The sequence below is a fragment of the Scomber scombrus genome, chromosome 6 (assembly GCF_963691925.1).
Source record: "Scomber scombrus chromosome 6, fScoSco1.1, whole genome shotgun sequence".
Classification (NCBI taxonomy): domain Eukaryota; kingdom Metazoa; phylum Chordata; class Actinopteri; order Scombriformes; family Scombridae; genus Scomber; species Scomber scombrus.
In genome coordinates, this window is record NC_084975.1 from 31,994,338 (window position 1) to 32,019,998 (window position 25,661).

Here is a 25,661-nt window from a genome sequence, read left to right on the forward strand (position 1 = left end):
ATACATCCCTCCTTTCGTTCCCAAATTCATGGACGTGCATTGCCAAGACAAAAAATATGGCGGAATCCAGAACAATGCATCAGCTGTAGAGTCATCATGAGACTGTCTTGGATTCAGTATGAATTGATGAACTTAATAAAATAGAAGTACATCTGTTCCATGAGAAAATGCTTTCTTTGTGAATTGGCCACAGCCTCTCTTTCTCCAACCGGAGCCAGCCTTCCTCCACCATTCAGACTGTCATGTCTTCACACACACAAAAAAATCTGCAATAAAACTAGATAATGAGGACAACAGAAAGAACATCATTTAGTTGGTATTGTACCTACTGTGCATGGGACAACTTCCTTTAAAAATTAAATCTGATTACCAAAAAACAACTGACATGCAGTGAAGCTGGGGCTGTTGGGGCCCTTCAGGGTCTGGGTTTCTGGGGCAGTTTCCCTGTTGCTAAATCAGCAGTCTGTGTTAGACAAATCAAAAGTCTACTCAAGTAACTTTTTAGTGTAAAATTCTCTCTTTGTTTCACTATAACATGGTTGCAGTTCAGCGAGGAAACACTGTCCAAAGAAATACAAACAGGAACTGTAGCACTGAACTCCTCCACCTGGACAAGCTGCTCCTTTCTTACTTGGATCCAACAATGGTCAAGATTAAGATCTGCCCCACTACATTTATGATTTATTAACTCGTGAATAAGAGAACAGGACCTGGTTGAAAAGCTTGGCAACAGTTGACTTGTATATGACAGCCAGCAGGTGGCTGTATTACCTAAGCAGAGAGACAGTGGGCACTTTCTAAGAACTGCATGAGGACTGATCGCACACTGTTCAGGCACTCTTTGACACAACAAGGTGTAAGGATCCATCAGAAGCCTTTATCATAATGACTTAAAATGACAACTGGTTTTGAAATAATAAAACACAGAATTCCAGTTTCACTTTGAGTAGAACACCAGATACAGACTACTTGAGACATTACAATCATAAAATGATTTGGACTGTAAGGCAAGCTGTTTAAGATAATTATGAAAATGTAAACTTGATTATTTGAGAGTGACCGGAAGGTCAGATAGTGTCATTATAAATGCCCTAGCAGTGGGTGGAGTGGAACACTTTTAGCAGAGGAAAATAATACAAATAAATGATCACAGGATGACAATAGGCAAACTTTGACTTAATTCATGTAAACTGATTGTTTTGTGCTTTTACTACCACTAGGTGGCACAAAAAGGTGTGTACGAATGAGGACAACAGGTCAAAGTTAAGCAGAGTGAAGAATAAGGTTAAATGTTATGTCCAGTGGCGTGCACAGATAGACACTAGGTGGTGCTATAGCACCTGCCCTTTGCACTCTGGACCAAGCAAGTGCCCTTTTGAAAGTTCTTTTTTTTTTCTTTTTTCTTTTTTTTTAACAGTGTACTGTATGTGGCCCATGTTGACATGATAATCTATAAATGCTCGACGATTAAATGCGTGTGATAATAATGCCCCAATATGATGACCACCGAGGAGGACGCTGCTTTAGAGAATGGTAATGCTCACTCTTCACTCCTCACTTCAAAATGACACTTTGTACACTTCTTTTGTTCTGACAGGAAAAAACATGTTTCTTATTTTGCAACCAGTACACTGATCTATCATTGTAGCTGCCTAACCTGCTAAAAACCTCTCCATGTGTGTATATTCCAGAGAAATAAGACAACAGTGATTGACTGATCAGTGCTATAGTCCAATTGATATTAACATACTGACATAAATAAATATGCAATTACATTCAACATGTGCCTGTAATGTTTTTTTGTGTCTCACGCTGCTATAATAAGGCAGCCGGCAGTTCCACATGCCGCACAAAGTGCCCTTATTTTTCACTGAGCACCTGCCCCCCAAACTGTCTGTGCACGCCATCGGTTATGTCCCCATATGAGGACGCAAGATCACAGAAGGTTAATGCTGCTGAGTTCAAATATTCACCAAAATTACAGATTTATAGATAAACAGCTGAAAGATGAATCACATGATAGTTACCAACCAAGAAATGTTTCCTGAAAAGTTCATGAAGTTTGTTTTTTGGAAAGCTGGACTGAAGCCATTGACTTTACAGTTATAAAGTATGTTTACACCACCAGAGCATCAGGAGAGCACATCTGTCTCTGACATTAACTTCTGCATACAGTAAAGTACTGTATTAAAGTCAATGAGACTGAATGGTTTGGATGACTCAAGTTTATCTGATTTGTTCAAACAAAACATAAAACCTTAATTCTTCTGGCTGGTGGAGGCCAGAGAGGTTAATAAAGAAGCTATAATGACCCAGGTGCAGCTACATTTAAACTTGTTGTTGGGTTGGGCAATTAGAATGTTAAAAGAAACTCAGTTATGAAATTTAATCTCCTCCAGTTTGAGTATAGTTTAATTAACAAATAGACATGTACATGAACAAAACTGAAAGTATTGACAGCTTTACAAGAAATTGCATCACTTGGAGGTACTTGGAAGTACCCCCATTGACATTTCAAAGAAGGGAAGTCACACCACAGACATTCTGACAGAGGATTCAGTGCTATTGAAATTTCAACATGAAGTATTCAGTCGTTGTCTTACTTCACACTTACGTAATATTCACTTGCTCATAAAGGTCTACTTTCTACAGCTTTTATTTTCTTTCATAAAAAGGAGCAGAGTTTTGAAGAAGTTTGAGGTAAATGATGTCTACCAAAAGTGGCAAAGCATTATTCAGTTTTTATGAGCAGAATGGGGTCAGAGGTTGAAAGGGCGAAGTTCTGCTTTGTCTGTCTTTTGTTTGGTGCTGAGCAGGTAGTGTATGGTAGGTTAAGCAGCTGCAGAAACCATTGCTGATGAAAGTGTTCAGAGTGAACAGAAACAGTGACGTCGTGGGTCGGAAAACCACAACAATGATGAAAGAAGCTAAAAAGACTGAACTTGCTCAGTTTGTTCTCATACACATCGTTTTTTTGACTAACTGTTAATAACAAAATAAGAGCTTTAAATGAAATTAAACAATTTTACAGCTGAAATAAAAGTCCATTCACCTGCAGCTACTGTGTTGATGTGACAGTAAGAGGCAGTAATCCTTAATGTCTGACAGTGTAGCAACGTCATGTTTGTGCAGCTGTGGTTAACCACACACTTTCCACATATTCCAGGTCTAGATTACACCACAGACTTAACTTATTCTCTCAAGGACAACATTAAACTTTACTTCCAGATAACAAATGTTTACAACCCGATTCACCACATTTCTGATATGATGGAAGGAGATCTTGTGATAAATGAGCTGTTTGCTTATGAACAAAAGATTATCAAGATGCAGCATAATCATGACTGGACACTTTTGGATTTAATAAACCTTATTGTCACAGACCTCAGTACTGAAGTTCTAGAAGCAACTAAGATCACTACAAGTGAAACAGGTACTCTGTGAAGCTTCTGGCTAATAGAAACTTTGGTTATATAATGAAAAGCAGGTTAAAGGTGGACTAAATGTGTGTATGTGTGTGTGTGTGTGTGTATGTGTGTGTGTGTGTGTGTGTGTGTGTGTGTGTGTGTGTGTGTGTGTGTGTGTGTGTGGTACAAAGTACACACTAAAATAAAGTCATACACACAGAAAGTTGAAAGGCTCACTCCTTCCCTCTACAACAGTACACACCTATATCAAGTGAATGACGTATAAGAACTAGCATTACAGCAACACTCAGCCCTCACACATGTCCAGTCACTGTCACAAGAGCAGTCAGACAGCAGCTTGAGTTTGACAGTTGATCAGCCAACATGTCTCTGAAACTAGGAGGCAACATTTTAGTGACTGGGAGCAACAGAGGTATCGGCTTGGAGCTGGTTAAACAGCTCGCAGAGAAGACAGGACAGGACACTCACATCTATGCCTGCTGCAGGGAGCCTGAGGGAGCCAGCGCTAAGGTGAGACAGTTCCACACAAATATTTCTCATTGTTTTCAGATCCACTAAAGGACATACACACATTGCTACAAATAGAGGAGCAGAGGAGTTGATTTTTGGCCTCTAAGTAAGGCATGGTAAACACAGACTTTAAATGAGATACTTGTGTCCATAAAATGAAGCCTGTAGAGATTATGAAACTTTCTGATTTTAAACAAAATACACCTGTTTGGAACCTTCTCTGGTTAAAGGATTAATTGGACCAAAAGCGAGTTAATAGATAGATAGATAGATAGATTCCTTTATTGTCATTGTATAGAATACAACGAAATTCAAAACCCAGGGCAGAGAACGGAGCTCAATTAAAAAGTAATAAATAGTAAAATAATAGGGCGAGATAAAATACATACACATACATACTCAGTCATACAAAAGTGCCAACATAGATACATTTCACATTCACAGTAATATTGCACAAGTTTATTCATTGCACTTTGGTGTTTGTGAGGTATATGTGTTGTTAGGTATGTGTTCAGGTTTGTAAGTTTGTGTTCAATGTGCTTTGGAACAAAAGCTGTTTAACAGTCTGGTGGTTCTGGTTTTAACTGTCCGGTAACGCCTGCCTGAGGGCAGGAGTTCAAACAGATGATGGGCTGGGTGGGATGGGTCCTGCAGAATGTTGGTGGCTTTCTGAAGACAGTGGGAGTTGAAAATGTCTTCCAGGGTGGGTAGTTGTGTTTTTGTTATTTTTTGTGCAGCTTTGATAAACCTCTGCAGGGCCTTTTTTATCAGCTGCAGAGCTGCTGCCATACCACACAAGGATCCCTTAGATCAGAATACTCTCCACCGAACAGTGGTAGAAGGACAGCAGCAGGTGTTGTGGGAGGTTGAGCTTTCTGAGAGCCACTCAGGAAGTATAGTCGCTGCTGTGCTTTACCAATCAGGCAGTGAGTATTGTGTGTCCATGTAAGATCCTCAGAAAGGTATGTGCCTGGGAACTTAAAAGTAGCCACCTTCTCCACGCTTAGCCCATTTATCTCCAGCGGCTGATGATCATTTGTTTTCCTCATGAAATCAACAATCATTTCTTTTGTTTTCTTAGTGTTCAAAACCAGGTTGTTTACTGAACACCACCCAGTCAGCCTCCAGACCTCCTCCCTGTAACCTGTGTCATCACCTTCACTGATCAGGCCCACCACTGTTGTGTCATCTGCAAATTTAATGATAACATTGGTGTTGTGGGTGGGTGTGCAGTGAGTACAGAAAGGGGCTCAGGACACAACCTTGTGGGGCTCCTGTGCTGAGAGACAAAGAGGAGGAGTGGTGGGGGCCCATCCTCACAGACTGTGGCCGGTTGGTTAAGAAGTCTCGTATCCACAGGCAATTGTTATGATGGAGGCCAAGGTGGGACATCTTGTGAAACAGTCTGCTTGGGAGGATCGTATTGAATGCGGAACTGCAGTCCACAAACAACAGCCATGCATATATTCTTGTTTTTTCCAGGTGGAGCAGTACAGTGTGAAGGGCAGTGGAGATGGCGTCATCTGTTGATCGGTTTGATCTGTATGCATACTGGTGGGGATGTAGTGTGTTTGGGAGAGCAGCCTTGATGTTTTTCAGCATCTCTCCAGGCTCTCCAGGCACTTCATGACAATGGGTGTTAAGACCACTGGCCTGTAGACATTGAGGCCCGTTATTTAAGTCTGTTTGGGTAGTGGCAAAATAGTGGAGGTTTTAAGACAGGTAGGGACAGAGCACAGTGACAGAGATATGTTGAATATGTCGGTGAACACCACAGCCAGCTCCCCGGCACAGTCTTTGAGGACACGTCCCGGAACACTGCTTTCCGTGTGTTGATTCGGCTGAATGCCTGTCTCACCTCATATGGCTGCAGAGCAAGTGCCTGGTTGTTTGTAGGTGATGCGGGTACTGGGGCAGTGGTCACTCCCGCATGGCGGCCGAAGAAGTGGTTGAGTTCCTCGGCTAGTGCAGCGCTGTCATTGGTGAGCTGGTTGGTGTTAATGTTCTGGTTCGTGATGTGTCGTATCCCTTGCCACGCGCGTCATGGGTCCAAGTTGTTGATGTGACCCTTGATCCTGCTCCTGTAGGACGTTTTGGCATTCCTAATGCCCCTCTTAAGTTCAGACCTGGCAGTGCTGTACTGTTGGTCATCGCTGGACCTGAAAGCGGTGTTGCTGGCCTTGAGAAGGACCCGAACGTCTCTGTTCATCCATGGCTTGTTGTTTGGGAAGACACGGATCTGCTTAGTGGTGGTAACAGTGTCCATGCTGCTTCTTATATAAAACAGTACAGTAGAAGTGTAGGTGTCATTGTCATCATCTTTAAATAAGGACCAGTCGGTGCGGTCAAAGCAGTCCTGAAGCTGTTCAGTTGCTCCTTCTGGTCAAACTCGAATCTCTCTAGCAACTGGTTTCACTGAGTTGATGAGTGGTTTGTATGCTGGATATAAAAACAGTGAAATGTGGTCCGACTGGCCCAGATGGGGAAGAGGAGCTGCTTTGAAACCGTGCTTGATGTTACTATATACATGGTCATAGCATATGTGACATCTTGGGTACTAACTGCTAAGCGCACTAACTCAAATTCACCACAATTGCACCACCACAGACAGGTTGTAGCTGCTGTGGCAGTGGGCCAATCACATGTCACATTAAATAGAAGAACGCTTGCGTTGATTGGCTGTGAGCAAGTCCATACAAATAGTCATATTCTCTAGCTCTGGGTTCAAAAAGGATGGATTGCAGGTATCGGTTGACGAGAGACGTTTCCATCCTAATTGGTATCTATTTATTTCAGTCCCATACATACACCCATACATAGCCCTAATACTTCTGATGAAGTTTGATGCAGTCATTCATGTTCTCTTCTAGATGAAATCTAATTGCTTTGGTGATCCACTGGCTTCTTATCTAGCACCACCGTCAGGTTTCATATATTTGTCCAAAAACTTGAGTTATGACTGAATACCTGCGAAACAGCGTATAATGACATCAGCCTCAGGTTTACTTTGTATTTTGTGCTAATTGGCAAATGTTATCATGCTAAAATAGTGAACATAACACCTGCTACACACCATTATGTCAGGATTATTTGTTATCTTGGGCATGTTAGCATAGGTCATTTAAAGCTCAGGACTCTGGCACACTAATCACAGGGAAAGATAATGGCTTTAGTTAATAATTGAAAAAGTAATTTGGTACTGTCTTATGCTTTCTTTTCTTTAATTAAAAAAAGACAGGATAACTTAGTGCTTTGAGTTACTTTAACATGACCATACATAGGCTACAGTAATCATGCTTTAGTTGTCAGGAGAGAATACTATTTGACTAATTTTAACATGTTGTATGTTTAGTATGAAGATGATGGCCTGGAATGTGCCTTGAATTAAGAGTGGAATCGGTAATAAATCTAAGAGCATTGTGCTTGAGTCAACACATCTTTCAACATCAGAGCCAAAGCTTAAGCTGAATGTAAAGATTGTCACTACTGCGCAAGTTAAGTAACTAAACATATGGGTGTAACTTTGAACACTATCATGATCTAAGCATACTGAAAGAGCTCTGAGTAACATAGAAGGAGGTCTCTCAGTGAATGAATTATTATCAAAATTAACTTTTTTATTTATCTTGTAAACATTTTTTACAGCACGCCACATATTCTCTAATTTAGTATTATGGTTTGTATTAGAGTGGCAGATTCTAAATCTGTAGTCAGAAGTCAAATTCTAGATGTTGTGTTTTGAGACACTGAATTCAGAACATCCAGCTCACTACTATGAAATGAGGGAAGAAACTATGACTGCTCTAATGAATAACACTGGATGTCTTAACTCTCTGTTTCTCCTCCTCTCAGGAACTGCGAGAGCTCAGCACTCAGCATGCCGGAAAGATCACACTGATCAAGCTAGGTAAGCACAACACACCCTCATATGTCTGTGTACATGCTTAAACATTCACTTACAGAATTGGAATATATTATATGTCCTTTTTATGGATGGTTCAACATGTCTGGGTCTCATTAGGTGTGCTTGATTAAACATACTGATTTGAATCTCCAAGTGTTAATATATTAACAATGTTAGTGTTTGATGACAGCACCATCAGGGTTAAGCTCTAAACTGTCACGTATAAAATATTCTCACTTGCTTTGTGAGAGTTTTCCATCCTTTGTTATTGTGAATATTCCTCAGTGAAAGTTTGTTCCTTTTCTATATATTGGCTCTTTTCTATTTATATATTGTCATTTTATATTATCTTCAGGATAGTTAATACAATTTATGAAGATAAATGCAGAGATTCCTAATTAAATCTAGAACCTAACTTGGCAATACCTTTGATGTGGTGAACTGGGACAGTGTAATTAGCTGGAGCTCAGTTTCTATCCAGGATGTATCAATGTGCATTTGTAAGTATGCAAATGATATAATACCCAAAGTACACATATCTAGTAATAGTACATTTAATTCTCATATTTTATTTTTAGACAGTTTTGGAATATTTTTCTTCTTCCCAAAATGTGTCACTACCAAAACACATACATTATAAGAGAATAAAACGGTTATATTGACCTAATAACATTTTTATTTATATCCATCTTTTTTTTGCAACTTTATTGAAAAAGTTTCTGAGGTAACATTTGCACTTTCACAATATTTTAAGTGTAATTTTTTGAAATAATAAAGTTGATCATACCGATTTCAAAGTTAATGATTCATTAGTTTTCATTAACATCAAACTAAACACTATCATAACATCTTAGTTGATAAGTTTACTTAAATCATAGTGTAACTGCACATTTTTCAGTAGTTACATGTTTTGATCAGTGTGGATAAAATCAGTCTCAATTCATAGACTCAAATGTGCACCGTCTCGTTAGTGACATAAAAATGTGGGATAACATTTTTACATTATATTTCATTAATTACAAATTTAATGTCAAATAAATGTAGTTTAAAAAAAAACGTTACTTAAAAAAATAATCAAAAGATCTTTAGAGAAACAACAATGAAAAAACATGCAAAATGATTTCAGTATCATTTTCAGTGGTCAGGGTTGGAGACAGCCACCTCCCAATTGAAAGTAACCAAAAAATGATGGTTTCATATCTAAGCTTACTGCCATCTCAAATGTTGTTTTTGGGTTTTAATACATAATAATAAACATCAAGATTTATATACTTACATGCTTTTAAATCTGTTTTTTTTTGGTTGTGGGACAGCAGTTTGCACCAGTTCGGTAGAATGGCCCATATGACCCCGCTTCTAAGTTAGAATCCATGATTCTCAAATAAAGAAAGATTAATGTTTCACGTAAAAGTAAATCATTCACACAACACTTCACTTGGAAATGTTTAATACACACAATGGGTTCCACTGTTCCATGAGTAACTCTTAATGTAAACAAGCCAATGTGTCAGCAGAGGCCAATGAGGAACCTCTTAACAATATAAAATAAACATGGCTTATCTGAGGCACCATTTACGTCTTTTCACCTTCAGGTATACATGAGCTAGAAAAATACCCGCCCCCTCATGTAGTGTTAAAAATGAATGGGATGTTGAGATAATTGTTGCATACTTTTTATTCATGTTTGATACCAATAAGCTACCAATCTATCAATCTGTTTTGTTCTTGTAGCAATGAGGCAGCATATTTGTGCAGTGTTTCTGGCTTACCAACAAAGTGAAGTGAAGCTAGCTGAAAGTGTTGGATTGGTCAACCATATGCAGGCTGGTTGGAAGAACTTGAAGGTCACAACAAGAAAGAGCTTGGTGACCTGGTTAGTTAACCAATCATTCACTTTATCTGTTAAACTCTACAGTAAACCCATATTAACAAGTGACTTGATCTGATACTGGGTTCTTTTCTCTAGCAATTATATATTAATGCAACAAACAGGAAGTTTTCCATAGTCAATTTACAAATATATGTTCATTACATGAGAATCCTTTTATTACAACGCTCTTCTTGTCACTATTCCTGACCCTGCTGCTTCAGGTAGCCATAATAAATAGTAGAGGGGTAGGTCCAAAACACCTGAAACATCACTTAAAAAGTTTCAGATAATCAGTTTGTCACTCACAGAAAATTCAAATGGGGCCAAGGAGGTTGAGCCCTGGTGATGCTCAGGAGAGATGAAGAATAGCAACAAACTACAGTGATAGTACGAGACACCTGTCAATCAAGGCAAACACAACCCCAAAATATGTTTCTTTTTAAACCACATTTTTTTCTCAAAACTGCACTATTCAATCAATATGTTTTAAAGATGTTGCTTGTTGTGACAAACAGAAAATAACCTCTAATTCTACAGTTTCTTTCAGCTCTGGAAAGTTTTCCTACCAGCCTCATTCCCAACAACAGCAGGCAGCTATTTTCAGTGAAAAAACTCTGATAAACCCACTGGACACTACCTGCCAACCACCAAACATAACTTTCATAAAAACACTTGCATACCAAACAAAAACAGTATGTGTACGAGATGTGTCAATCCATTCAGAGGATGTTGAGATATTTCATTGAGTAAAAAAAAATATGATGGTGTTAGATGACAGGGATTAGTGTTAGAGTTAGGGTAAACTCAGTGGTGATTATGGATGTCTGTACAGAATTTCATGGCAATCTATGTGATAGTTGATGAGATATTTCTGTCTTGACTAGAGTTGTTCCGATTCCGATACCAGTATCGGATATGCCTCCGATACTGCAGAAAATGCTGGCATCGGTATCGGCGAGTACTGGAGTCCAGGCACCGATCGGATATCACGTCATTTATTAGAAATAGAAATCTATTTACTGGTTAGCTCCGTTAGCTCTGTCACGGGTCTTCTTCGCTGTTCTATATCGTATAGCAGTGGTCTCCAACCCTGCTCCTGGAGAGCTACTGCCCTGCATGTTTTAGGTATCTCCTCACTCTAACTCGTTATCAAGCAGCTGAGGCTCGTCAAAGGGCTTGATAACAAGTTGATTATTAGAATCAGGTGTGTTAGAGTGAGGAGATACCTAAAACATGCAGGGCAGTAGCTCTCCAGGAGCAGGGTTGGAGACCACTGTCGTATAGGGTACGCCCTCTAAGAGCTATTGCTATTGGGTTTATCCCTCGCGCACCTGCACAGTCCTGAGAAAAAATAGTAAACCCCCCCCCCCCCCCCACGGGGGTTAGGGTTAGGGTTATAAATAACCGTGCTGACCTACAATCAGCTCACATTTTCTTTCAGCCACCAAGCTGCAAGTTTTGAGAACTCTAACGACAAAGATCTACAGAAGGATAACTCACCATGTCGGCGCCGACGGTAGCCTCCTCTGGGCCAGGCAGTATTCCTTCACTCTATAATGTATAATTAATTGAATGTCTATGCAGGCTTAACAACACCATACTACTGCTACTAATGATTAGGGGTCTTCTATATTATAAGTCTCATTTGTCTCTCAACTTTAATATATTCTTACTGGACTTGCTGATCATTAATGATTGTTAATTATTCAACATTTAAGTGAAGTTTAATGTTTAATATTTAGTATCAGGCTATCAGCATCAATGAATCACTATAATTATTATGTCACACACTTGGTAAATATAGTCTGCATTATTTTTGTCAATCAGGACTCAAGTGCAAGCTCAGGGAATGAGCACATATGGTGCAGCTGACATTCTTTTGCAATTCTGCTGATCAGACAAATAAGTGCAACCCTACCCAGCTCCTCCTGCCACCTCAATGTTGCTTGGCACTCCAAAGGGCCCCAGGGAGTCCCCCCCCATTCCCAACTTACTCACTTACTAGTCTGTCTACTATTGACACCCCCAGGATCCTAGCCCCAGTGGCAATGGTTCCCTCTTGCTATCCTTTCTGACTGGTGCTGTCCCTGCTGAACATCTGCTATTTCCACAATCTCTATGATTTGCAATAACAGCCCCCCCTACTGTTTTTCTATTAATCCTTTTATCTATATATTTTTTTCTTTCATCTCTCATTTTTTAGATCTTACAGACTCTTTTGAGCTCATTCAACCTGTTAAAGGACCACAGATTCTCCTCGGGTCTCTCTCTTGCGTGCCGTAATTAATGTCTAAGCTGGATATAACTGACTGTAAAGGCATGGTTTTCAAAGCTCCACTACAGACATTCCTCAATGGTTCTGTTGAGTTTTGGCCCTCAGGGTTCTGGTCTTGGCCCCCTTCTGTTTTCTATATACAGCCATGTTATTCAGAAGCCTGATGTACTTTATCATTTCTATGCTGATGACACTCATTATATCTGCCATTAAAACCCACAGATCCTAGCAGCTTGGCAATTCATAGATCTTGCCTCTCTGATATCCTGGATGTCCCAAAACTTCCTTTCTCACAAATTTCATCAGCTCTTTTGGTGCTAATCTGGGTGATCTGTTAAATAATGAAGCATGTTGTCAGGAATCTAGGGGTAACATTTACTGCTAACCTCTGTTGACGATCAGATCAAAAATGTTGTCATGTCATGTTTCTTCCAGCTCAGGATACTCTCTAAAATTAGATTCTTTTTTAGGGCTGATTAAAAAAAAAGTTGTAAACCCTTTAATTATTCTCTGCTTGATTATTGCAGTGCTATTTACTTAAGTGTCAGTCAGAGCTCCAATTGGTACAAAATGCTCCTGCTCGATTTATAACTGAAACAAAGACACAGGATTACATTACCCTCATGCTTGCCTCCGTACATTGGATCCCTGTCAAATTTCACATTGATTTTAACATGTTATTATCTCACTTTTAACGCCTTGAATGGCCACCAAAATACATCTTTGACTTATTCTCCTGTGTGCTTTCTTGGTCATTAAGACTTACTAATTCACTAGCTTATTTTCTATCTCTTCTTAAGACTTTTATCTTTGTAAAAGGTTTTGAATATGTTTGATATTTGTTTTTATGTATCTGATCTTATTCATTTTATATTGTCCACTTTTCTTTTTATCTGCTTTGTCTGATTTTAGTTTATTTTTGTAAAGCATTTTGTTACATTTTTAAGAAAAGTGTTATATAAATACATGTATTATTATCATTATTATATAATTATTATTATTATAGTGATCGACTACAGTTCAATAGTGCTCCTCAGAGTATAGCCCAGAAATGTTCAAATGTCTCTTGAACAGGGCCATTTAAAAAGAACAACAAAAGATGTGCTTATATTCATTTAATAATTACAGGAAATATAGTTAGGAGCCCTGACTGACCAAATTAAATATGTAAAAGGCAATATAATACATGTAAGTAAATAGGCCTACTGTAAATACCACGTACAATATAATATAATAGACACACTGATTAGCCTCTATTGTGAGGACCAGTCCAAAGGAATGTAATAATACAGAATCCAAAGGAATGTAATAATACAGAAATAGATCAATCAGGATAATTATTGTGTTATAATACAATATATAACAGCTGTTAATTTACAGAAAGTTGGAAATCATTAGTGACAAAGGAACATAATGAAATGTGTAATATCAGATTCTTTGATAAGACTGTAGGGCGGTGTAGTTTACTGGTAAATGCAGCATGATTAATGTTTACCTAGATAGATGAATAATCACCCTCCCCAGAAAAGACTTAATGCCTGTGAAGTGCTCTTTTCTAAGAAACTGGCAGTTAAGGACTTCTAATCCTACCGATGACAATGTTCTGCTACTTATTCCTGTAGCGAATTATGGTTATTATAAGATATTAAAAGCTCTCGTAATCAGGGGCACCACCTTCTGAAGAAGGAAATATTTGATTGGTTGTTTGATTAACCAATAAATCAATAAATCATAATATTTAATAAATCAATACATTTCAGTCAAATATCTTAAGTTCATGGCTCTACGGTTCAATAGATCCCCTGTATCACTTCAAAGAATAGACATACACAATTGATTGAGTGTTATGGATTTTATTAACTACACAATACTAATAAATGATTTATAAATAAATGTAATGATACAATGCAATATGAATTCAACAGATTACTCGATATGGCGACATGAATGAAAGATGATGGTGAATGATGAATTTAAATGAAGGATATGTAATTATGTGGAAACTAAGAAAACTTGTAAGTTTTACTGAGTTTTACTTCTAAAGAAAATTTGAATCACTCGATCTGACATCAACTCTTGATCAAAGCAATATTTGGATCCTACTTTCATCCATGGAGGGCCTCAGCTGTCCGTCCTTCAGAACCATGCGTATGTGGTTACGTTTTTTGTTCTCACTTTCATGCTCTATGTGGTTTCAGGAGACACGGAGGTGGAAGTCAGGAATGTGCAGTGTCTTTTAATTTATGACGGTCAATCTGACAGTAGAAAGGGTTAGTGAAGTCCGATAAGTTATGACGTCCGAAAGAGAAACCAAAATCTGTCTTTCGTTACTTATATGTAGTTCTTGTCACTTTGGGTTCTCTATATCAAACCTGGTCCAATTTACTCATCTCAGGGTCAAAGGTGACTCTGACCAGATGATGTTCTGAGCCGTACTGATGCTGTGTCCGATACATTCCCTTTCATTCTCTTTTCTAAATATTACTTGATCATGACTACCTTCTTTCTCTGACCCTTCACTTAAAAATACTCAACTGAAAACCACTGGCAGTAACAGTCAGTATAACCCAGCCAGATGAATGTTATCCCTAAGACAGTTTGGTCAAAAAACAGACATCATAAAATGCAATTTGTAGATGATGGAATACATTTTTTGCAAGTTGAGTTGTGGGGAGATTCAATAATGACCAGTTACATCTTCATGGTCTGAAGGATGAGTCCAGGCTGGCTTCTGCTAAGACTTCTCAGAACTTTTCTTTATTAGCAGATGCAGGATCCAAAACACAAAATACTGAACTACATATAACAGCATCCCAAATGAAACTATACAGCATCTTTAATATGAAGTCAAGAGTCTGTTTAGTTGTATTCATATTTAATGAGACTCAACAAAACAGAATTTAACAGTAACTGTTAGAGTTGCACTCAGTCTGTTCATGTTTGACAGTCTGGAAAACATTTGAACAAACTCCAGTTCCTGCTTTGATTGTAGTTTTCCCTTTTATCCAACTACAACTGAGAGTGATAACTAATATTTATAACAAGAAAGCCCTGATGGTCTCAAAGACCACCTTTGTAGACCTGGTGGAACCCATGCCCACCAGACCAGTACTAGGGTTACTGCCTGATCTTTCCATCCTAGTTATAATCTGGGGGGATGCTTGACTTGGAGTGATTGTATTGATGATGACGACAGACACTTCTCTCCTGCACATTTGCTATCTTTATATCTTGGACTTTGACTTAATGGTGTTATCCTTGATATTTTCTTAATTCTCCTTCTTGTAATACCAGGTAAATTATAGTCATAGTTATATGACTGACCAGATCTGTATATTGTGTATTTAAGTAAAACCAGAAACTTTTTCATTCTATTAATTATTACAAACACACACATCCATCAGCAGAATCCTTTCATTGGATATATATATTTCAATTGGATACTATTGATATGTAGATTTCTTTGATGATAAAGGCTCTCAGCATGTGGTGAAGTAATGTGTGAACATCTGTGTTTGTGTATGTCCACCTGCAGACATAACAAATGAGGCCAGTATCTCTGCTGCTGTCCAAGCTGTGAGTAAGCAGATTGGGGCTGGTGGGTTGAACCTCCTCATCAACAATGCTGCTATCAACAAACCAGCTGCACCAGCGCCACTATCTGTCACTGGGAAGAAGGACATGATGGACGTGTATGAAACCAATGTGGTTGGACCATTTCTCCTGGCAAAGGCTAGTTTGTCTCACTCTTCACTGTGCTTACAGTGTATGTAGTGTGTAAGCACACAGACAGAAATGGATATTAGTGGATCAAGTAGTAATGGGAAAATATCCAAAAAAAGAGAAGACCAGAAGCAATGACTATACAGCTGCTCGTTTTAACACAACACCTTCTAAAAATAATTATTATAATATACTCAGATACAATAAATACCTTAACAAGACATATGTACACACACACACACACACACACACACACACACACACACACACACACACACACACACACACACACACACACACACACACACACACACCACTGACCAGACTCAGTATCAGCTGTTATTACATAAAAAAATTTAACTTCTACTTGGAGTGTACTTTATCACTAGTAAGTTAAATATAACCTCTCTCTCTCTCTCTCTCTCTCTCTCTCTCTCTCTCTCTCTCTCTCTCTCTCTCTCTCTCTCTCTCTCTCTCTCTCTCTCTCTCTCTCTCTCTCTCTCTCTCTCTCTCTCTCTCTCTCTCTCTCTCTCTCTCTCTCTCTCTCTCTCCAGGTGTTTCTTCAACTCCTCCAGACGGCAGCAGAGAGTGAAAATGACAGAGGTAATAATATTTTCTGTCATGCTGCACAAGAATTTGTATTTCAGCTGAAGACATTATAGCATGAAATGCCCAAAAATAATAAGCAGACTGAAAGTAGAGCCTGACAAAGTCCTCGTAACATGTGGTTTCATGCCCCATTGTGCTGTATTGTGATGCATTGCTTTCTTGCATACTGTATGTGCTGCATTGTATCGCAAGACCCAAAACCACTCTGGGCAGGTTTCACTGACAGCTGTATATGAGTAACACAACAGTTAATGGAAAACTAGGATAAAACAGGGAAGCACTGCTGCAGAAACTGGGATTCCTGGGTGACCAAAAAATAAAACTATGAATAAAAAAACCTGGTCAGTATAAACTCATTCACTCAAGTTGTACACAGAGTATTTTAAACTGTTGTATTGCTACTTTTTGTTGTGTATGAAGAAATGTTAGACCGTGGACAATGAAATTATGAAATGTTTTTAGATCAGGAGCCCAGCCAGCATGTCCATGAGGGCCCCATAAGGGTTATATTTGGGCTGCAAATACGGGTCCCAAGAGGGTTTGTTCGCAAATTCCAAAATTAAATGTTAGGAATAAAAGAGCAAAAGTAATGAAATAAAAATGGACATAAAAGGTGGGTTATGAAGAAAAAACAATAAAACAGAATAAACAGAATAGTCCAAGTAGTACATAGGCTTAAACAGAAAATAAAATATAGATTAATAAATAAATTAAATTAAATTGAAAGCCAAATTTAAAAGGTAGGTCTTAAGTTTGCTTTTTAAAATATCAACACTCTCTGCTGCTCTCAGGTCTTCAGAAAGGCTGTTCCAGAGACCGGGACCATAGTAATAAAAAGATGCCTCTCCGTAGGTTTTTGTCCAGACTTTGGGAATAAAAACAGGTAGCCAGTGCAAAGACTTTAAAATTGGTGTGATGTGTGCTCTTGGGGATTTGAAGGCTCTATCCCCTCCACATTATCTGCTACACATGCATATGTAATCTGTTTGTCTCATTTTGAGGTTTGATGGGAGGTTTTTGTAGTGACTTTGAGAAAAACCTCAGTAATAGGCACTTGTGGACACTTCTGTACCAAATCTAGTCTCACATAAATTGGTTGAATGTCTATTTATTTGCTGAATGGGAAACCAAGGGCGCACTCACACTAGGGCCAGTTGTACCGTACCGTGCTGAAGCACGGATGTCCCCCCTCCCCTGTCCCCCGCTGGCCCGCACTCACCTTACTCAAACCCAAGTGTACTCAAGCACGGTTACTTCCGACACATTGCGCAAAAACATATAGACAGTTTACTCTCATAAAACATGCACAGGTGTGTGTTGGCGTGCTGTGCGCCGGTAAAACACAACACAGCCGATCAAATAACACAACGCACTATGATTAAAAAGTGCAAGCTTGTTCTTCTGAGTCATGCCTGTGTAGTATGCAGTACTACATACTGGTGTAAAAAGACTCTATTAAAAGCAGACGTCCTGATTCAACTCTTTACTCCAGTAAAAGTAAGACTCAGTTTAATGACTTAGAAGTCACCAAATGACTTTAACGAATTTCGTTAGTTTATATAATGCAGATTAGTAAAATATTACTTTTATGAAGGTCACAGTCACAGACAATAAACTTAGCATTTCATAATTGTGGTAGCAGCGGTGCAGCAGATGTAATGAAGTCCATGCAGCACGCTGGATGCAAACTAATATTAAGCCTATAGCCTTTTCATTATAATGTTGATGGACATAAATTGAGTTCTTTTGCCTTAATAATGATACAATAATATGCAAAGAATGGTTGGATTGGGAACCCATATATGCATAATGTCTCCACATTGCATTTAGTGTTGCTTGTGAAATGACCAGGGCTCAGCTAGTGTTGCCTTTTAAAAATCGTCGATTTCCCGGGATTCCCTGGAAAATTGGCTTCTTTTCCGGGGATTTAAAATGTCTTATTTTCGGGAAAAATATTAATCCCTAGTGCGCATGCGTGACCAAGTGTACCGTGCTTAAACACACCTCTTCCAAGCGTACCGTACCAGGGAAGTGTACTGTACTCAAGCGCGGTACACTTGCACTCACATTAGCCAAATAATCCGGATTTTAGGGGGCAAACGTGCTTGGGCACGGTACGATTGCCTAGTGTGAGTACGCCCCAAGATGAGCAAAGCAACAATGACTGGTTCAAGTGTTTACTCTAAGCAAAGCAAAGCAACGCAGATTTATTTATATATAATATAAATAAATATATTTATATTATATTAAACAGTAAAAATTGGAAACATGAAAACATACAAATAAAAACAGGAAAACCCATTTATAATGAAAAGTAAACAAAGTATAGAAAAATAGGAAGAGAGAAAGAAAACAAAAAGCTAGACTAAAATAGAGCATAAAATATGAGAGTGCAGCATAAAATAATGATTTGCTTTAAAATCATTAAAACAACATACAGTGCAAATGAAAGATTAACATGTAAAGTGCTTTGAAAGAGCTCAATCATAAGCCCAGGAAAAGAGAAGTGTTTTTAACCTGGATTTAAAAATGTTCACAGTTGGGGCTGATCCAAACAGCTGTGTAATAGCTGCTTCGCCATGTTTAGTCTGAACTCAGTAGCAGAACTTTAAAATCTATAGCTGACTGGGAGCCAGTGTAAAGACTTTAGAACTGGAGTAATGTGCTCTGATCTCTTTTTTCTGGTTAAAACTCGAGCTGCAGCGTTCTGAATGAGCTGCAGCTGTTTAATGCTTTTTTGTGGGAGTCCAGTCAGAAGACCGTTACAGTAGTCGAGTCTACTGGAGATGAAAGCATGAATCAACTTCTCCTGGTCTGTTTGAGACATAAAACGCTTCACTCTGGATATGTTCTTAAGCTGATAGAAGGCTGTTTTGGTGATTGATTTGATATGACTGCTGAAGCTCAGATCTGAGTCTATCAGCACGCCAAGGTGTCGGACTTGGTCGCTAGTTTTTAGAGAGCGTGACTCGAGATTACTGACAGCAATCCTCTTCTCTTTATTGCCAAAAACAATTACCTCAGTTTTGTCCTGATTTAAATGAAGGAAATGTTGGTTCATCCAATGTGTTACTTGCTCTAAACAGTGACACAATGACTGTATTGGACTGTAGTCATCCGGGGACAGTGCTAGGTATATCTGTGTGTCATCTGCATAACTGTGCTATTCTACATTAGAGTTCTGCAGAATTTGACCCAAAGGCAGCATATATAGACTGAACAGAAGGGGTCCAAGAACTGACCCCTGAGGAACTCCACATGTCATAGCCACTCGATCGGATTCATAACTTCCAATGGTCACAAAATAACTCTGCTCCTCCAAGTAGGACCTGAACTATTCTAGGACTGTTCTGCTGAGTCCTGCCCAAGTTTCCAACCTGTTCAACAGTATACTGTGATCCACAGTGTCAAACGCAGCACTGACATCCATCAGGACCAGAACTGACACCTTGCCTGAGTCAGTGTTTAACCTTATGTCATTTAACACTCTAATAAGAGCTGTTTCTGTACTGTGGTGAGGTTGGAAGCCTGATTGAAATTCGCCAAAAAGTCAGCTGGAGTTCAAGAAATTGCTGAGTTGATTAAAAGCCACTTTCTCAATGATCTTGGCTATAAAAAGAAGATTTGAGATAGGTCTGTAGTTGGTTAACATGGAAGCATACAACGTTCTTTTTTAAGAGTGGCTTAATGGCAGTTACTTTTAGGGGTTTAGGAAACATGCCTGATTGAAATGAGCTATTTATTATTTGCTGCAAATCTGTTTGGACAGAGTTCACAATTGTTTAAAAAAAAGTCAGATGGCATTGTGTCAAGACAGCATGTTGATGGTTTAAGATGAACTCTTTACTCTCTAGTTTTTTGGTCAACTTTAGAATAAACAGTGGAGCAAAAGGAGTTTTCTGTTGAACATTTGCTACATGCTGTTGTATGGACTAACTGGCCTTTATCTCAGAATAGTGTGTTCAGTGACAATAATTACTAATGATGGCATAACTCAACCCTCCATACCTCTAATTGTACAACAGATAAAAAGACAGAATATAGACATATTTCTTGAAGTTGTTTCTTGAGGCCTGTTAAAACATGCAAATTCACAACAGTGACGTGTTAATTACAATTTTAATCATTGTCTATGTGTTTCTGTCTGTATCTCAGGTGGTGACATGTCCTGCAGGAGGTCAGCCATCATCAACATCTCCACCCTCATCTCATCCATAGAGAAATGTCCAGAGACCTTCACTGCAGCACCGTTGTACCCTTATAGAATAAGCAAGGTACTGTTGACTCACTGAAGATCCAAATGTTATACTCTAGGTATATTATATAGGGACTATTTAAAATATAAAAAGTACATGATACATAAATGCAGGAAATAAATATTTGAGCCTTGATGAAATAAAAGCTTGATGGGAAATGCAATATTTTGGCAGCATGTCCCAGCTAAAGGAAACCCAACCGCACAACTGTTGTTACTTGAGTGTCAGACCACCTGTTAGAATTAGATCACTCCAGTTAATTCACATCAGTTTGTATATGGCCCAATATCACAAATCATAAATTTGCCTTGGAGAGGGGCTTGAATTCAGGATACCCATAGATTCTGGATGAAGGAGGAAATATCATTTTAAGGGATTTTAACAAAGTTGTGGTTCCCAGATTATGAAACTCCTACATTGTTGGTAGTGCTACTATCAGGACTAAGTAAAGGAGATACAAGTATGTCTGACTTGAATTCATTTAACTGAGAAAAAAGCTTTTAATTCCTTTAATTTAAAAATCCTTTTCCTTAAATAAAAATACCTCTGTTTGGAATAATAATGTGTGCCTCATGGTTTTTCTGCAAATGTTATTCTCCCTCATTATAAAATCCAGAATCTATGTTGTTCAGAGGTATCCATTGGAGGTTCTGACCTCTAGTAGGGTGGTCACCATCCTCTGTGTTTGAAACATGTGACTAGTTGCACCTGTGACGCAAAACAAGAGTGATGTCACATAGTACTAACACACTTAAAGCACACCTGAGCATCACTGCAGCAAGATGGGAAAGAAAACCACTGGTAAACTTAAAAAAGATTACATATTTGTACTGAATACTGCACTTCCCATAATGCAACTCAGTAGCAGCTATTAAGTAGATCCTACGTGTGGTCCACAACTTCCAAACTGAGCACTTTATACTGCAACACAAGCTTTCTGTTATGAAGTTGAAACTCCCAAATTGAGATGAGCCGTGTCATCAACAACTATGACATCATCAAGCTTATTTTCTTATCACAACTGTTTTACAGGCTGAGCAGTATTTCTTACAACTACTAAGCTGATCTCGATGAGTAAAGTCAGTGGAGCTATATTGTATGATGTATCATATCTGCTATTTTGGGCTGATTGCGGCTTGAGATCATTTTGCAGGTTCCCTCTCGTCATACAAAGAACCCTGGCTCAACATTAAGTGTTGCTGCTGGCTTCAGAAAACCATATCCTCATGTCTGTTACCATAAAGAATGACAGGGTATTGAGTGTAATGGTTGATGAATTAATTTAAAAGTTGAAACAAACAAAGCTTTTGTCTTCTCTTCTGTTGGTCACCAGGCGGGACTGAACATGCTGACTCGCTGTCAGGCAGAGAATTTCAAAGGACACAACATACTGGTGACAGCCATCCATCCTGGCTGGGTCCGCACTGACATGGGAGGTGAAATGGTGAGCTGATGAAAACTTGCTTCGTTTGACTTGACTTGCTGAGGTTTTAGAGAATCTTGGCACCTTTTAAGAACACTAAACACCCTGTAAGTCTTCTGATTGCCCTAACTAACCAGCCTAGAGAGCAGAGAAAGTTGATAAACCATATTAAATTCACTCTGAGTTTGTCACTACTGTGACTAATATTTTCACAGCCACCACCAGTAGAAAAACTGGAGAAACAAGACTGGTCATGTACTGTGTAGCAGAGGTGTCCAAACTATTCCATGAAGGGTAATTTAGCTGCAGGTTTTCATTCCAACCAATCAGGAGCACACCAGGCTTGACTCATTTAATCAACTGATCTCAGTCTTCGGACAGCTGATTGGTCGAATCATGTGTTCTTTACTGGTTAGGACAAAAACCTTCAGGCACACGGCCCTTTATGGAATAGGTTGGACGTGCTTGTATGTGTAATTGAGGACAGTCGTTTACAGGGACAGACAGTGGTAGTGTCTATTATGTGACTATGTAGATATTAAATGTTTGTCAGCAGTTTTTCTGTAGAGGTCTCACTAATATTTGTTGTTAAAGTGTACAGACAATAGCATAACACATGACAGGGATTATAAATGCAGTTGCAAATATGGAGCCCCGGAGTGGTCATTGAGAAAAAATGAAAAAATAAAAATTCAGGCCAAGTTTTACTACATCAAGCTCTCAAAATGCTGTTGCATGTGGACCAGATACAATTTGTTCCCTTGTTTTGATGTATTCATGGGCACTAGATACAGCTGGTACATAGCTCTATTTTTAGCCATTTTTTTTTATTTTTAGCCATGCTAACTGGCTGCTAGCTGCTGTGTAAGCTGGTAAAATGGATCGGTTGCCAGCAGACTGATACTCCTTTCAGCGTCTGTGTGAGACACTTAAGTTGGTCAGAGAGAGTAATCAGAGAGAAGCCAGAGGAAGGAGGAGCCATGTCTGTCACTCACTCACTCAAACACATCAGGAGACAAGAAACTCAAGGAAAAGATGAAACATGGGAAACATAAGGGAGAACACCAGAAGCACAACTAGGGCTGTTACAAATGATGTAAAATCATATCTTCATATACTCTATTATTCCCCCACTATAATACACCTGTACTTAAGTCCTGCCTTGAAAGAGTACTCCACTAAATTTAACTTTTAACATAATGGTTTAAAAGAAATTATTCAAATGAATGATTTCATTATTCCATGCATTCTTCTCTTGTGTCAATACACGGCTCCTACATTATCTACAATGCAAATGACATCACTTGAGGCAGTTTATCAGATCTCACATAGCTGTCTATGGAGACACGAAAGTGTTCATAATACAACTTTTTATACATGAGCAGCAGTACCCCCACCCCCAACACCTGTAAACACACTTATGTTTACATGAAATCAGTGGAGTTCCTCTGTAAGTGGTTTTTGAGTAAGAAAGAAGGTAATAAATGTTCACACAGAAACATTTCATGTACTGCACTTCATTTTTCTATCCACTTTTTCCGTCTAGGCACCTTTGAACACCCATGACAGCGTGCTGGGCATGCTCGGTGTGATGTCATCACTCAGCAGCAAAGATAGTGGGATGCTTGTGGACTGGGAGGGCAACAGAATCCCATGGTAGCAGTCACCATGACAACCGCACAGGGGACCCAAAATCCAATGAGTTTTGCATAAAACCGAAACAAAGAGAGAACACAGCAACATCCTGCACATAAGCTTCTAATTTGATATGTGATATAATACTCAAGAGTGCCTTGGATTATTCACACTTGTTTGTATATTGTCTCTTATTTGTCTTATTGAAAACTCTGGTTATAAAAAATATGGAAAAACACCTTTAAGTAACATTGAAGTGGATATTTACTGTATATCAAGAAATTATTTCAATAATGAACACATTTATTAACCTGTGATTGTTTTTCTACTTGAAGAATTAAACTTGTGTAGGAAAATGCACACTTGATTTATTGAGCTGAACTGAAGAATAAATCTTTGAACAGAATGCAAACTCTGGATGTGTGTAGGTTTAGTTTTCTTTATGCTAGAAGGGATCTTTTTTATTCAGACAGTTGTGTATGTGCACTTCCTCACTGACTCTCTTTTCTCTTTCATATGCTTGACTCTGCTAAAAGTTTACTTTATGAATTATGTGTTTATTAAAAATAAGACTTTTCTCATGTTTTTTTCTCTGATTCCTAACAGGTGAAATTTTATTGTATTACTATAAATCAGAGACTGGTGGAAGAAGTACTCAGAGCCTTTACCTAAGTAAAAGTACCAAGTAGAACAGCAATGTAGAAATACTCCATTACAAGTAAAAGTCCTGCATGAAAAATCCTAGTATAATCCTACTACTGTGAAAGTACTGCAGTATTATGAGTGATGTAGTATGCAGTATTACAGTAAAAGTACTGCAGTATTATGAGTGATGTAGTATGCAGTATTACAGTAAAAGTACTGCAGTATTATGAGTGATGTAGTATGCAGTATTACAGTAAAAGTACTACAGTATTATGAGTGATGTAGTATGCAGTATTACAGTAAAAATACTGCAGTATTATGAGTGATGTAGTATGCAGTATTACAGTAAAAGTACTGCAGTATTATGAGCAGTGGTGTGCAGTCAGGGGCAGCAAGGCTAGCACTGCTAGCCCTGTCAAAAATGTATTTTTTCAGTTTTTCCATAATTAAAAGGTCATTCTGAAATGTATCTGGAGTCAATTACTTGTTCAGTATGCAACTTTATCCAGAAAACGAATGGTTATATTTTGTGGAGCTCAAATCTCCTATGTCCTATAAACGCATCACAGCTCCTTTCCTCTGCTGGGGCCAGCAGTAGTTGCATTGCTATGGAGTTTATTCCCTATCTTAATTCAAGAGCATATTAAATGGATTTGAGAGCAGTATTTATTGATTTCATGCTCAGATTTTGTGATATTTACTCTCAAAACTCTGCTCTCGCGCTCAAATTAGCTGTGCGCATGCTCGCACTGTGTCCTCGCACTCGGTTACAACGCTGCTCGCGCAGATTTCCTGCGCTCACACTCGAGTTCTTCCTCTCGCGCTCAGGGAGTTCGTGCTCGCGGATCTCTGCCCTGCTCTCGGATCAAAGCTGTAAACGGGTGCGTTCGCTGCTCTTCGAGGGAGCGTCGCATACGGGCGGGCACTCTTTCAACCGGGTTTATCCACTCCTGACCTCCGGTGCTGTAATAAATGTGGTTTCTTTCATTTTTTTGACCACTGTTGGAATAAAATATCATCCCTTTTCTCTGAATTCCTGTAAGAAGCCTGTAACTGCTGTGATTTCTCTCCTAAGTGTATCAACTGACACTCTGGGGCTCTGCAGTAGCGTGCTAACTTTGTTGATCTGATACAAAACATTGTACCATACAATGGTACTTACCAGAAAAGGCCAGGTCTGCATGTCCATGCAGATGCTTTTAGTTGATGAGGCAACATCTGCATCCCTCTTTTCTTTGGCGTGGTCCTGTAACACAGTCAATGCCTTTAGGATGTCAGGAAACTGATATCAAACAGCTTTGACAGCTTCAATCCGATACTCATGGTAAAGGTCTTGACATGCTCTTTGAGGATGGTCCAGCTGAAGAGAGTGTAGAGACGCTG

At 38.8% G+C, this 25,661-nt stretch overlaps 1 protein-coding gene across 1 annotated transcript; it reads left to right on the top strand.

Annotated features, from left to right (window-relative positions):
- Positions 1-3,623: 3,623 nt before the first annotated feature.
- On the top strand, positions 3,624-24,367 carry LOC133982120 (C-signal-like). Its single transcript, XM_062421042.1, has 7 exons — positions 3,624-3,938; positions 7,791-7,845; positions 15,523-15,719; positions 16,265-16,313; positions 20,475-20,593; positions 21,909-22,019; positions 23,545-24,367. The coding sequence occupies exons 1-7, from the start codon at positions 3,792-3,794 to the stop codon at positions 23,656-23,658; spliced, it is 792 nt and encodes a 263-aa protein (XP_062277026.1). The 5' UTR covers positions 3,624-3,791; the 3' UTR covers positions 23,659-24,367.
- Positions 24,368-25,661: the final 1,294 nt, after the last annotated feature.

Excerpts from the sequence above, each read along its gene's own strand:
- LOC133982120 (XM_062421042.1), top strand. The coding sequence starts at position 3,792 with ATGTCTCTGAAACTAGGAGGCAACATTTTAGTGACTGGGAGCAACAGA. Across the intron at positions 3,939-7,790 it reads CTGAGGGAGCCAGCGCTAAG|GAACTGCGAGAGCTCAGCAC; the intron begins GTGAGACAGTTC and ends TCCTCCTCTCAG. Across the intron at positions 22,020-23,544 it reads CTGACATGGGAGGTGAAATG|GCACCTTTGAACACCCATGA; the intron begins GTGAGCTGATGA and ends TTTTCCGTCTAG.